Source organism: Pan troglodytes, chromosome 1, assembly GCF_028858775.2.
Source record: "Pan troglodytes isolate AG18354 chromosome 1, NHGRI_mPanTro3-v2.0_pri, whole genome shotgun sequence".
In the NCBI taxonomy this organism is placed as follows: Eukaryota; Metazoa; Chordata; class Mammalia; order Primates; family Hominidae; genus Pan; species Pan troglodytes.
Window position 1 is genome coordinate 112,948,794 of NC_072398.2, and position 15,373 is coordinate 112,964,166.

General features: G+C 42.2%; 1 protein-coding gene across 1 annotated transcript in view; it reads right to left on the bottom strand.

The window, feature by feature from the left end:
- CASQ2 (calsequestrin 2) overlaps positions 1-15,373 on the bottom strand; it is a 68,854-nt gene that overhangs the window by 21,575 nt on the left and 31,906 nt on the right. Inside the window, exons 5-7 of the mRNA XM_513677.8 lie at positions 11,346-11,419; positions 5,475-5,605; positions 4,007-4,052 (exon numbers count right to left, since the gene is read on the bottom strand). Of these exons, the coding sequence (XP_513677.3) occupies positions 4,007-4,052; positions 5,475-5,605; positions 11,346-11,419 (251 nt within the window). The remainder of the gene's footprint in view (positions 1-4,006; positions 4,053-5,474; positions 5,606-11,345; positions 11,420-15,373) is intronic.

Below are 15,373 nucleotides of genomic sequence, written 5' to 3' on the forward strand. Positions count from 1 at the left end.
GGAAGTGGATGTTGAAGATAAAGACCTTTCTTTTTCTTTCGAAACAGGGTTTCACTCTGTTGCCCAGGTTGGAGTGCAGTGGCACATCTCGGCTCACTGCAGCCTCTGCCTCCCAGGCTCAAAGGATGCTCCTGCCTCAGCCTCTCAAGTAGCTGGGACTATTGGCACACACCACCACACCCAGCTAATTTTTGTATTTTTTTGCAGAGATGGAGTTTCGCTATGTTGCCCAGGCTGCTCTCGAATTCCTTGACTCAAGCAATCTGCCCACCTCAGCCTCCCAAAGTGCTGGGACTATAGACATGAGCCACCTTGCCTGGCCAAAAAGACTTTGAAGTTCATTAACTGGTCACTTTCCACAACCACATCTGTGGTTTAAGTTGCTGTGGCCACGTGGCCCACAGGGATGGCACTCTTTAGAGCAGTGACCTGCTAGGGGGCCCAGGTAGAGGAGGGGGTATGGAAAGTGGCTCCTCAGAGGTCCTTTGGATGGACTGATTTCTGTTTCTCCCTTTCAAGGAAACAAAGATGGCACTGGAGAGGCCTGTCCTGCCTTCCCTCTAGTTGGAGACTTGAATGAGGGGCCGACTAGGTCTGGTTAGGGTTCCTGGGTAAGACATGAGGCTGTTCCAGAACGGGGAGGGAAGGAATAAACCATTTCAGCTGCCCTTTTCTCTGCCTGGTTAAATTCAATATGCTGCTCTCTTCCCCAAGTTAAGAACAATTCAATATGCAATAATGTGGAAAATATGAGCCATCACCATTATTTTATATTATAGCAAAAGGCTGTATTTTATCTTATTCATTAAATGAAAAGAAAGGAGAGACTGAGTTCCAATGAAACCAGACACTGAACTTCCTTTCTGAACATCTGCCTCTAATGTGTCAACAGGGAGTATTTCTGTAGCAGTGTGGGATATGTGAGGACACAGGCTCCCCATCTACAGAACACCATGGTCTTGAGTGATACTGCTATGACAGGAAGGAAAGACCTGGGAGAAGGGGTCCACAGTCTTATACTCCCTCCCTTCCTAGAACCTAGATAATTGAGACTTGCCTTTTAGGAATAAAGACAATAAAAAGAAAAAAACTGAAGATAAAGCCACAGCAGAAGAGAACATCAATAATGACTCTCAATTTAAAGTGGTATTTTGTGCCATGAAAGACGAAGACCAAGACCCTGTTCCAAATTAAAGGTGACTAAAGAAGCATAAGCAGGCCGGGCGTGGTAGTTCATGCCTGTAATCCCAGCACTTTGGGAGGCCGAGGAGGGAGGATCACCTGAGGTCAGCAGGTCAGGACCAGCCTGGCCAACATGGTGAAACCCTGTCTCTACTAAAAACACAAAAACTAGCCAGGTGTGGTGGTATGCACCTGTAATCCCAGCTACTTGGGAGGCTGAGGGAGGAGAATCACATGAACCTGGGAGGCAGAGGCTGCAGTGAGCCAAGATGGTGCCACTGTACTCCAGCCTGGGTGACAGAGGGAGAATCCGTCTCAAAAAAATAATAATAATAAAAGAAAAAGAAAGAGAAACATAGGCAAATGTAAGTGTGGAATCCTGGATTGGATTCTGGGCCAGGAAAAAGAGACGTTTTTCTTTTGCAGTAAAGGACATTGATGGGACAACTGGCCAATTTGAATAATGGTAGTAGATGTATTATATCAGTGTTAATTTCCTGATTTTGATAATTCTATCTCTCTATATCTATCTATCTATCTATCTATCTATCTATCTATCTATCTATCATCATCTATCTATCTATCTATCATCTATCTATATCTCTCTATATCTATCTATCTATCTATCTGTTTATCTATCTATCTATCTATCATCTATCTATGTATCTATGTAGCTAGAAGGGATGGTAAAATGTTAACATTTGGGAGATCTAGGTGAAGAGATAATGAAGTTCTTTGCACTATTTTGGTACATCTGAAATTATTTTAGGGTAAAAAGTAAAAACAATTTAAAAAATACTATTTTAAAGCACTATTATATCTTTTTGCTATTACTATTTTAAAATACATTAATAAGACTCTTTTTTTTTTTTGAGACAGGGTCTCACTCTGTTGCCCAGGCTGGAGTGCAGTGGTGCAATCACAGCTAACTGCAACTTCTGCCTCCCAGATGAAAGTGATTCTCTTATATCAGCCTCCAGAGTAGGTGGGACTACAGGCGCCTGCCACCATACTCGGCTAATTTTTGTATTTTTTGGTAGGAATGGGGTTTCACCATGTTGGCCAGGCTGGTCTCGAACTCCTGACGTCAAGTGATCTGCCCACCTTGGCCTCCCAAAGTGCTGAGATTACAGGCATGAGTCACTATGCCTAGCGATAAGACCCTTTTAATATCTTTGAAAGGTTTAAATGTTAGGAAAGTTTGTTTCTATTGTGCTGAGTTGTTATTAAATAGTCCGCTCCTCTGGACTGGATTATTTACCCTTTGGTATCTTGTGAAATGTTTGCTCTACCTTCAAACATCCAAGTAAGTTACAGACCAGTAAAACAGTGTCAAGTTGCTCCCTGGTTCTGTTCATCCATCACTTCAAAGAATTAAACAGATAAATACTTCCGTGTTAATTCCTTTCTCCTCCTCCCCAGCCCTCACGCCAAATGGCCCCTTGTGGGGACATAGTCACTCTGGGGAGGCATTCTGCAGAGAACACCAGGTTTGGCTCCAGATGGCCTGTATTTAAGTTCCAAGAACTAATGGTTTTTAGTTATGTGTCCTTTAGTGATTAATCTGTATGAGCGTCAGTTTCTGACTATGTCAAACGGGGCTAAAATAGTATTTGGTTTTTGTTTGTTTGTTTGGGGAGACAGAGTCTTGCTGTGTTGCCCAGGCTGGAGTGCAGTGGCATTATCATGTCTCACTGAAGTCTCAAGCTGCTGTGCTCAAACAATCCTCCCACCTCAACTTCCCAAGTAGCTGGGACTACAGGTGTGCCCCACTATGCCCGACTAATTAATAATACTTGTTCTACATCACTTTCTAGAGCTATTGGAAGATCCAAATAAAAAGATGCATGAAATGCTTTGAAAAATGCTCCACAGCCTTTGTTATTTATGAACTTCTGTACATAAGGTGTGGGTTGGGGGTTTATCTCCAAGGCCCTCTATCTAACACTGTTTGAGCTGCCTGACATATTATCCATGACACAGACCTAGAAGACAAGTTGGCTCAGCTGCTTGCCAGTGCCTTCAGTTGATATTTTAAAAAAACAGCTACCATATACTGAACTCTTCATATTCATCCTTATAAAAAGTCCCAATTTTAGATGAGGAAATTTAGACAGCTCAGAAAGGCCACAGGACTTGACATAGTACACAAAGCTACTAGGTGGCAGATTCTGGACTTGAACCCGAGTCTCTATTACTTTATAGCCTGAGTTCCTTCCACTGTGTTACTGTGTGGCTCTGATGGTCAATGAACAGAAGCTATAGTCACTGCGGGAAATTAACTAAGAGCAATTTTGCCTAGTGAGTAGTACCAAAGAGGCTTGGATTGATCCATGGAGAACTGTGTTTTAATTGAGCGTGAAGTTGTCCATGTTTTTGTTTTGTTTTGTTTCATTTTTTTGAAACAGTGTCTCACTCTGTTGCCCAGGCTGGAGCACAGTGCCAGGATCACAGCTCATTGCAGACTTGACCTCCCAGGCTCAAGCAATCCTCCTGCCTCAGCCTCCCAAGTAGCTGGAACTCCAGGCACATGCCACCATGCTCGGTTACTTTTTGCATTTTTTTGTAGAGACAGGGTTTTGCTGTGTTGCCCAGGCTGCTCTCAGACACCTGAACTCAAGTGATCCCCGGCCCCGGCCTCCCAGAGTGCTGGAATTACAGTTCTGAGCCGTCGTACCCAATCTGTCCATGTTTCAAATACTCATCTAGACATCCACCTCAACCAAATAAACTTGGTTTGAGTTTGGAGACTTAATCTAAGAAGCACTCCTCTTTGGGACTATACTCATCTCTACAAGGCAAAGAGAGTTTGCCTCTTTCTTACCCATGTTTCAAACATTTCTTCTGGGCGCAGGCGACGTAGAGTGGGTCTGGAAAAAAAAAAGAAGGAGCTTCCTTGAGTAGGGATCACTCAAGACACAGCAGCCACAGCATCATGAAATGTAAAATGAGATGATGCTTCCTTTGCAAGGCAGGGAGAGCCCTAAAAACCCACTTATCTTCTAAGGAAACAGACGTGCTCTACTCTGCTGTATCAGACAGCGAGCTGGGCCAAGGCACTCAGCCTTTTCATAGACCCACTGATCCAAGAATTATAAAGTCTTTTACAAACAATGGGTCAGAGGGCACAGGGTCAGCTCATTCCCAGGGCAAGATGCCATTTCCTTCCTCACAGATAGCCACCACTCCAGAGAGCCCACAGCAGGCCTGGAATGAGAAACCTGAGGGGGAAAACAGGAAATCTCGGATTTTGTAGGTTAAAACTGCCTTTGTTTTATCATCTGGTGTATACATTGAAAGTCCTTTAGGGATATTTAGGGGAGCAGACAGGATCTATATTTTGCTCATAGTTTCATTTCTTTCTGAATATTGGCAAATAGTGCTGGACATATTAATATTTGTTCCTCCAAGTACTGCCTTCCTGAAGGAACTAGGACTGTCCAAGTGAGGGGGATCACAGTACTGCAGGTCCAATGAACACACTCGTGTACATGCCAGGTAGGGTGGAGGGACAAGCCAGTGAGTCCACTACCATGTTCCATATTCCCATATCTTCCCTCCCTCAAGAGCAGGGGTCAAAAAACTACAGCTGGTGGGACAAATCCAGCCAGGGCCTCCTGTTTTCCTAAATAAACTTTTACTGGGACACAGCCACACCCATTTGTTTATACATGATCCATGGCTGCTTTCATGCCACAGCCGCAGTTAAGTAGTTGCTACAGATGCCATCTGGCCCACAGAACCTGAAATATTTACCATTTTGTTCTTTACAGAAAAAGTTTGCTGATCCATGCTGGAGCTACACTAAGTGGTATCAAGCATTTCTCTCCCAGAAGTTCTATGCATAGAGTGTTCATCCTTGGCTAAGTTACTTAACTATTGAGTCCAATTTCTTGATCTGTAAAATTGGGATAATAATAATTACTCCCTAAGGTTGGAGATTAGATAAAATAGTTTCCCTAAAGCACTGGGCATGGTTATTGGTATATGGGAAATTTCACTAAATTGCTATCATTCCTAGTATAGAATTTTATTTATATCTTGCCCTGGCTTTGAGGGGATTTGCTGACTGAGGGATTTATCAAACTCTGCTTGCAGGTGCAGACTTAGATTCAGAAGTAATAACATCCCTGCTAGTCATTACTGATCAACAAAGCCATACTACTGAGTTCTGTACTGCTGGGGTACTAACTAGGTTGTTGTTCTTGGCAGGTCTGAAATGTTAGCACAGAGAGGCTCCTCTCCATTCCCCAGACCCCAGGCCCCCAGCCCCCACATGCCATCTCAGGCACCTTTGGTGTTCCTTCACAAACTCCACCAGCTCCTCTTCTGTGTAAGGTTTGTTGGGGATGGCAATGGGCTCATCCATAAATGGCTCATAGAAGTCAACCTCATTCATCTTCAAAGATAATTTCTTTGCAACCTGTAACCATTAGAAATAAGACAAAGTTTATTTGAATACTAGTCTAGAATAGCAGTGTGTTGTCCATCTAAGATAAGTGTGTATGTTTTCCGGCAAAGACATAAAAACAGATGTACAGTTTTAACTTCAATGTTGAAGTGACAGGAACTTATCACCCAAGGCCTGGCTAGACTAATCTTCTTTTGTGATCAAAGAAGGAAAGATAGGAAGGAAAAAGACTTATCTAGCAAATGAGGGTCGGGCAGGGGCAGGGAGCAGTTGAGATGCGAAGTGGGAAATTTAATTCTACAATCACCATCACTCTACTGCATTTGCCAGGGCTGGATGGGAAGCAAATGCCAATGGAGCATATATACTATCCTGTGTTGTATGGATTTAATGGAACCAATGTTGACAAAACAGGCAATTGATGGAGATCCTTAAGGCATATAGGTACTCAGAATCAGAACCCAACCCATTAGCCTGTCTTTGATCTGCTCATAGCCCTAATTGCTTTTTAGGTTGAAGTGCTGGCCCTACAGTTAAATCTCTCAGTACCCAACTTGCTTCATGGTTTGTCAGGCTTTGGGAGCTGCCCAGTTTGTCAGCAGTTATGAGGTGACTGACCATCTTGCTTTGTTCTGGGTGGAAGGGCTCCCTGGGATGCAGGACTTTCAGTACTAAAACTTGGACAGACCCCAGTAAGCCAGGATGATTTGCTCATCTTACAACAGATAAAGAGCTCGGAGAGCCAGCCGATAGCCAGGAAGACATTTTCTCTCTGGATTAAAGCAGCCACATGTTCAGTGTGTTGTCAAGGCAGAATGGTTGCTGTTTGCCTGCACAGCTGCTGAACTCAGGACCTCTGTTTGTGAAATGATTTGAGAGGCCTGGAATGTGCAACGCTCTATAGAAAACCAAATGCCACTCTTTTCTAGTTCAGAGCTGTGGTTCAAGAAAGCGCAGGGATGAACAGTGGTTCCCTTTAAGCTGAAGAGGAATTGCCTAAGAGCTGATGCACTGTGGTGGTAACCCGTGGTGCCGTGACCCAGGGCGGCTGCAACTAACTGGGGAAGGGGAGGAGCTGGGTATTGCATAAGTTCTTACACGAGGAGATCCATTCTGAGGAAACACTGATATCCATATGGTTTTTGTCATCAATTGCTATGAATTCCAGGTCACTATATTCTGAAAGGCATTTCATATAGTACTTAAGGGAGAGAAATTCCAGCATCCTACTCAGAGATCAAGAAAACAGGCCATGTTGACAGCTATAGTCAGTCAAGGGAGATTTTATTGTCAGGTTAATTTTAAGAGAGGGAGACGTGGAGTTTTTTCTAACTGTTTTTCCCTCTTCTCAGGGGTAGGGGGGTGATGTAGATGATGAGGTGATGAGGCAGGGAGCCAGAGTGGGCAAGAAAATGACATTGAATTCTGGTTTTCTGAGTTAACTTACTATGTATTCCAGGAACCAGAAGACTGTTTCCATGAAAGGAGAAGTGATCAGAATGAAAACAGTAATAATAACAAACATATGTAGTGCTTATCACGTGCCAGGCACTGCTGCCAGGTGTTTTAGGTTGATTCTTTGTTTAATTCTCACTTTGATTGTATGTGGTAAGAATGATTATCATAGTTATTTTACAAATGATGAACCTGAGGCACAATTTGGGTAAGAAATTTGTCAGGATCATATATCTGGAGGGAGCAGAGCCAGAAGTCAAACCCACCTGGTGGTGGTGATCGTCTCCAGTCTCTGAATGCCAATGTCTGGTTCCACAGTGCTGTCTATGAATGTAAAAATTGGATTGTCGTGTCCTTAATTTAAGTCTTGGAAATGCTAAGTAAAAATTTCCCAGGGATCTCTTCACTGTCTACCTACCACCATCATGGAGTGCCCTCATCTTGTATCTCAGAGAATCCCTCTCTTTCATTCTTTTTTTTTTTTTTTTTTTTGTGAGACAGAGTTTTGCTCTTGTTGCCCAGGCTGGGGTTCAATGGCACAGTCTCGGCTCACTGCAATCTCCGCTTCCCAGGTTCGAGCGATTCTCCTGCCTCAGCCTCCCGAGTAGCTGGGATTATGGGCACAGGCCACCACACCCAGCTAATTTTTGTATTTTTAGTAGAGATGGGGTTTCGCCATGTTGGCCAGGCTGGTCTTGAACTACTGACCTCAGGTGATCCACCTCCCCCCTCGGCCCCCCAAAGTGCTGGGATTACAGGCGTGAGCCACTGCGCCCGACCACCCCTTTCATTCTTATTATTCCTATCTTGGATGGTAAGGACTGAAGGGATTTGATTGGTTGAAGCTTTTATTCATTCATTTATTCAGTAAGTATTTAGTGGGGCCTACTGAACCCAAGGCATTATTCCAGGAGGAGATCTGGTTCATGGGTATTAGCATTATATAAGAATGAATTATATTATTAAGAACCAAATGGGTCCATAAAAATGAGTTCTTTCATGCTTTTATCTGTTAACTAGTTGGAATAGATTTTAACAAAGATAAGAAAACTACAAAGTACAATGCCAATTTTCTGACATGTGCACGTGTATGAATTTTGATACAAATCATTTTTCCTCCAGTTAGCAAGTCATTTTAGTTGTTGCCAGTGAAACCAACTCAAGTATTAGGTTGGTGCAAAAGTAATCGCAGTTTTTGCCAAAAGTAATGGTTTTTGCCATTACTAAATTTAGGTCTTCCCAACATCTATCTTCTCCACTAACTTTGTTTAGTCACAGCACCCTTTGGCTCCAGTGTGATTTAAAAAAGAAAGTGATTTTTCGTCTCATTGTTCACTCAGACAGAGAGAGGAACAGGTCAGTGGGCGGGGACATGGGATTTTAAGAACTGATATTTTTCAGGCTGTGAGGTGCAGCAGAGTGGAACCATCCTTGGTCCTCTGACACTTTCTTGTGCTAACTGCTTCTTCAGAGAGGTTGGGTCTTCGTGTGGCTTGATTTAGGATTAGTATTAATAGATCAGTACTGGTCCTAAACCTCCACACCCTTTAAAATTCCTTGGGTGGCTTTTGAAAATGCAGATTCCCAGACACTGCCACAACCCTAAAAATTAAAATTTCCAGGGCTGGGGCCCAGAGACCAATGGTTTTAAAAGCCTGTTGGAGGATACTAATATGGATAGTGGTTGGGAACTACTGACTGACAAATTTACATCAGCAGCCATGACATCTCACCCTCTTTACAGTCTTGCAACTCATATGATGTATTTATTGGTTTGTTTACTTTTGAACTTTCTGTCTTTCCATCTTCTCTTTCCCACAATAAACTTTAAATTCTAAAGGGCAGGAATCTGCTTTGCTCAATGTTGTGTCCCTGGCACTGAGAAGAGTGCCTGGCACATAAAGGGCACTCAATAAATACTTGTTGAGTGAATGAATGACTGAATTAATTAATTAATTAAGGACATTTCCAGTTGAATGTTTCCCCAACTTTTAGAAAATAGAACTCATAACCCCATCTCTTGTTCCTCAATAGATTCTTCTTCCGGGATTTCCTAATGTTTTCAGTAGCTTCATAATTTTTGCTGTCTTAACGCCAAGACTTGCTATCTTAAGTTATTTTGAGGCCTTCTCTCATCATCTCATCAATGACCAGATCTTCTTGTTATATCCACTTTTACTAGTGCCAGTTGTTTTTTGCATTTTTGTGACTGCATTAGTGCTTTCTTGTCCCTTGCCTCTCCTGGTTTCAGACCTCAACAAAGCACCTCCAGGTCCCTCTGAGATTCCCTAGGGTGTGTTGTACAAACAGGTCCTTTCAGCCACTTCACATTTATTACTTTTCTCCTCTTCTGTCCGAGCACTCCCTGCTGGAAACCACTGAGGCTCTACCAGGTGCAGTCATGCCTTCTGGACTCCACCATCTCCCCTTGGACACCCCCTCCACCCCAAATGACGGATGCAAGTTCTTAAGCACCAAATGGCATCAGAGTCCTCTCAGTGCTCTCCCCTCTGTGTGCCTTTGTCTCTTTAAATATTCTGAAATCCAACAAGGCTACATGAACACTGGCACTTATGACTCAGTGTCCTATGGAGTTTGAATAAAGCATCTCTCTGAATTTTTAATCATAGCCTGACCTCACCTTTTTCATGGACCACAGGCATGAAGCTATACAGTTGCACTAGGAGGCACTTCTACAAACAAATACTACCCTGAGCTCAACGTTGAACCACCCCTCTAAAAACTAAGGGTTTGTTGCTGGCCAAATTAATTGGCCTGCCTCTCTCTTCCTTTCAGCTGGATTCTTACCCAGGAGCCACTTTAGCCACACCTAGTCCATTAGAACCAAATGCTCCATCAGAACCATATGTCAGCAATGGATTCAGTTTCGGCTTCTCTGTTCCTCCCTTTCTCTACTAATATCCTATCCAAGCCTCCCAATTCCTGGGCCTAGATGATTGCCTTCTTATGAACAATGGTGCTCATAGCTGGCTAACTATTACTGAATGCTTCCTGGGTGCCAAAAACCAGCTAGGCAGTTTGCATATATTGCTTCTTTCTCTGGAGTAAAGTAGGACAGAGCATTGACTTTGAAGTCAGGCTGGTCTGAGATTATAGCAAGCTTCTCAATTCAGTAACTACATGATCATGAAAAAATCACTTAATCTTTCAGCACCTCAGTTTCATCCTCTGTAGAATGAGGATACTAATTCCTCCCTTATGGGAGTGTTGAGAGGATGAAGTGAGAAAATCCATGTTAACTTCTTAGCACAGACTCTGGCACATAAAAACTTTTTTGAATTTACTATTTTTTACATTTTTATTTTTTGAGAGAGGATCTCACTCTATTGCCCAGGTTGGAGTACAATGGTATGATCACAGCTCACTGCAGCTTCAACCTCCTGGGCTCAAGTGATCCTCCCACCTCAAGCCTCCCAAGTAGTTGGGACTACAAGTGTGTGCCACCACACCCAGCTAATTTTTGTATTTTTTATAGAGATGGGGTCTCACTATGTTGCCCAGGCTGGTCTCCAACTCCAAGGCTCATGCAATCCACCCCCATCAGCCTCCCAAAGTGTTGGGATTACAGGTGTGAGCCACAGCACCTGGCCCATAATAGACACTTAATACATGATAGCTTTTTTGATTATTCTTGCTCAAGATCCCTCCCAACTGTAATACAACCAATTAGGATAAACATTCTTCAAGTTTAGATTATGTTACTTGGATTATAGACCACTCTTCTGGATCATAGGCTTGAAGACAGGGCCACGTCCACAGAAGTGGTTCATCATATACATGAACTGAATGCAATCTCATCCCACCACGCCCCTTCCCTGCTTCAGCTCACTGGCTTCCTCTTGTTTTTCACAGAACACTTGCTTGAACTAATCATAGAGGAGTTCCCACTCTACTTCCCATCCTGACGCAGTAGAAGGGGAAGTATGCAACCCCAGGAAGGGAGAGGATACCCCCTAAGGAAAAAGGAAGCAGTGGCTCAGTGGGCTGGCACACTCTGGGCCCACACGTTTCCCATCTCAGTGTATAAGAAGATAATGGTGGGTCATCACTTTTCCTTGGATGTTTTCATAAATATCCTTACATCCTCTGACTTAGTCATCTTTGTACTCATCTTAAATCCAATAGTGATTTGGTGATATAATTCTTAACCCTTCTAGAGAAAGAGGCAAGGGAGGATGGTTAATGTTGCTAAAAGAAAAGAAAGAGTGGTGAGAGTTCAAACTTTAATTCTTCATGCCTACAAAACTGTTCAAATTGGGGTTTCATAGGTACTTACCCCTTTGTCAAAGGTGGCAAAGAATTTGATGTAAGGCTGGAAGTGTTCAGCTGCTTCTTCAAAAGCCTTGTAGTCTAAGGAGAAAAATAAAGATGAAGGCAGAGACATTTTCAAGATTAACACAGAAGAATCTTCTTTTTAAATGGTGTAGAGAGTAGAAAGCCAATTAATCCTGATTGGATAATAATTTAGTAGGTATTGTTTAGATAGATATTATTTAATATTATTTAAACCCATAGTTCCCCCCAAGGAGTTGGAATTGACTGGCATTCAAACGCCCAAGAGAAGACCCATTCACCACACTTTTATGAACTGCAGGTAGAAAGCACGAAACAGAGGGAACCGGGAGGAAAAGAGAGAGAAAAAGACGCGTAAAACTCCAAACCGAAATAAAAAGATCTTTCACTCTAACTCACTGCTACTTATAATCATGCCCTCTAGAGAGAGTGCAGTTTGCCAGAATAAATGAGCCCTAAGTAAGAAGGAAATTCGTCTCACGGTGTAAAGTAACCTCAATCACAATTGACATCACAGAAGTATTTTAAACTTCTTAATGGAAGTACTCCTGTTGCTGAATTCTGGTTTTCTTTCCCTTTTTTTCATTTTAAAGTTTTCTTTTTTATTCTGATGCCTCAAGAGGATTTCTTAAACTTAATCAAGCCCTTGATTGAGTATGGTCTCAAACTGGAGTCCATACTGGCCGAGGCAGTATGAGATCAGGTGAGTGTGGGAGTGCTGTACCTTGGTACACCTGGGGAGTTACTTGGGAAAGAGATTTGTCCTCAAACCTTAGTTGTGAGGGTGATGGTAATTGTGGTGGTGGTGGTGGTTATGAATAAATGCTATAAGCCTGAGAGTCAATGAGCCTGTGATTTATTCTTAACAAGATTAGCTTCTTTCCATTTCATGGAATTCCATTTCCCTTAACCGTGTGAAGTATAAGCCTTTGTTAGAATTCTGGGACCATGCAGAATTTACTAAGATTCTATCAAAATTTTTTTAGAACAATGTTAACCCAGAGGATACCAAAATGAGTAAGACAAAGATACTGATCTTCAAAAGCTCTCAGCCTAGAGAGAGCGACTGATCCTTAAAGAATCAAAATGCAGCATGATAGTTGTTACAACAGAGGTGAGTGCCGCAAGCACAGGTGAGAGAGGGGTTGGAAAGTCATGAGAATACTTGCACATACTGATACACATTCACACTAACTTGTCCTCATAAAAGTAAGCGGGTAGTCAGAAAAGATATCCTGTAACATCATAGCTGGGGTCGAGAATTGGGTGGAGGGGAGAAGTTGGCTGAGAACATTTGAAGAATGAATGGAGTGAAAGTAAGGAAGTAGAATGGCTAAAGCAACACCTAAGCCATCTGTGTCTAAAGCAGCAGAGGGCTCTATCAGAATCCTCTGTCCCCCTCTTTTCCAATCCCCATGTCCCTGATGAATTTCTCTTCCCCTCCATGAACTCCCACCCCGATGGAAAGAATGGCTTAGGCCTGTGTCAGGAGCTTCCCTTCCTCTCTTGGAGAGCTGGTCTACATCACTTTAAGATGAAGAATGGAGCAAGGTGACCTCCAGATGGGTGATTCAAAATGTGGCTTGACCTTTAGCCTCAGCCAAACAGCAGTTGTTTTCCAAGAAGCCTCCTCTTGTCTTCTGCTCTGTTGGAGCTCAGGTCATCTCTAGGCTTTCCCTGCCTCCTGACCAGCCTGTTCCTGGTCCCTTCCAGTCAGACCCCTTTCCCACTTTCTTTGATGACTCTTTTGGCTTCTGGAATAGGCTCCTGAACATTGAGTTCCCAGCCTCCAGCTTACTAAAAACTTATCTTAGCATTTTCTCTCCTTTCTTCCCCCTCTCTCAGGGTTGTGCGTACTGGATATTAGTATCACAGACGTTAGTAACTGGGTGTGGTTGATGGCACCAGTTAGAAACCCTGACCAGAAATGCTTGGAATAATATCATCTGTCTTACAAAGAAGAACCAAACCAAGTTGTTGGGGATGAAACATTCAAAGAAGTAGATAAACATGTCAAAATAGATTCTGAAAGCACTGCACAAAATAAGTGTACACAATTAAATGTATAAACTTTATAGTGCATGAATTCTATACACAGTTAAACTCTGAAGTCAGATTTTGAATGTCCAAGTTCATGTATTGATAGTACAGCTACAATGACGAGAAAGTGTAAAGGCTTTACATCAAGCTCTTTCTGAAAATCTTGAGATTCAAATAATATTTATTCAGAGAAAAAGTTCATCATATAAAGGTTTGCCTGTGAATCTGCATTCCACAAAAAGGTTGTTATTTTTAAAAAGTGACTCCAATAACATTCAAACCTGTATAACTCCTTCTCTTTATAGCTTTTGGTGAAGAAATGGGTTCAGGAGACCTCTCCCTGCTCTTTCATCCTAAAGTTGGTTAACTGCGCAAGAATTTTACAGAGTTTATCAGCTAAAAACTAGATTTAAAACTATGCTATGAATTATACTTACTTTGAAAATATTTTGAGGGATCATTATTGGCTTCAAAAAAGGCTAGATCTTGCTAAACACCTACTTGAATGTACTTAATTGAAAATTGCAAGGACTACGTGAAATATATAATGTACTAACAAAGTTTATACATTTAAAAACAAAAATTCAACCTTAAAAAGAGGTTAAAATGATTCACTAGCAATTTTATTAAGTTTTAAGAATGATTATTAAGATCAGTAGAGCAATATCCGTGTATTCCTAAGGAAAAGCTTCATTATTATTTTGAAATATTGATGATATACAAAATTTAATTAATCTGTAATCCTTTCAAATTCATTCAAATTATTATAAGGAATATGAACATTACATTTGTCAACGAAAAGAAAAGTGATAGCTGTCAGATTGAACTAAGTGCCCTTGAAGGACACTTTAGAGATGGAATTATCTGAATTATGTCCAATGGCAAAAAAAGAAAGCTCATCAGTCAAAGAAAGAGCAGGCCGGACGTAGTGGCTCGGCCACTTTGGGAGGCCGAGGCGGGTGGATCATCTGAGGTCAGGAGTTCCAGACCAGCCTGGCCAACATGGTGAAACTCCATCCTTACTAAAAATATAAAAAATTAGCCAGGCATGGTGGCAGGCGCCTGTAATCCCAGCTACTCAGGAGGCTGAGGCAGAAGAGTTGCTTGAATCCGGGAGGCAGAGGTTGCAGTGAGCCGAGATTGCACCATTGCACTCCAGCCTGGGCAACACGAGTGAAACTCCATCCCGCAAAAAAAAAAAAATAGAAAAAGCAATGGATATTGTCCTCCCATTTGTCACTATCCACATATACAAGTGAAGTCTCTTGTCCATGGTGACCATCAAGAATTTGAAGAGGTCATCATTTAAAATCTTGATAAGGAATTTCATGTTGCTATTTTAAGCATAAAACCTAATATCAAAAAGCTATATCCTGGGCTGGGCACAGTGGCTCATGCCTGTAATCCAAGCACTTTGGGAGGTTGAGGCGGGTGGATCACTTGAGGTCAGGAGTTCAAGACCAGCCTGACCAACATGGTGAAACCCCGTCTCTACTAAAAACACTAAAATTAGCCGGGTGTGGTGGCGGGCACCTGTAATCCCAGCTACTCAGGAGGCTGAGGCAGGAGAATCACTTGAACCCAGGAGGCAGAGGTTGCAGTGAGCCAAGATCATGCCACTGCACTCCAGCCTGGGCAACAGAGCAAAACTAGGTCTCAAGAAAAAGCTATATTCTTGAGGCAAGCATAAGATTCTCATTCAAAATTTTTTTTAATTGGAGATTTTTTACAATGCAATATGTAATATATTTCATATTACTTTGCACACCATACTAGCCGTGTGATAATGGGCAAGTTAATTGCACCTTTCTGTTCCATCCTTTCATCATCATTAACATGCAGATAATAATGATAATCACCTCACAGGCTTGTTGTGAGAATGAAATTAAGGCATCCATATAAGCTCCTAGCATAGGCCCTAGCATATGAAATGTGTTAATTAAATAGTATTATTATGATGATTCGTCTAGG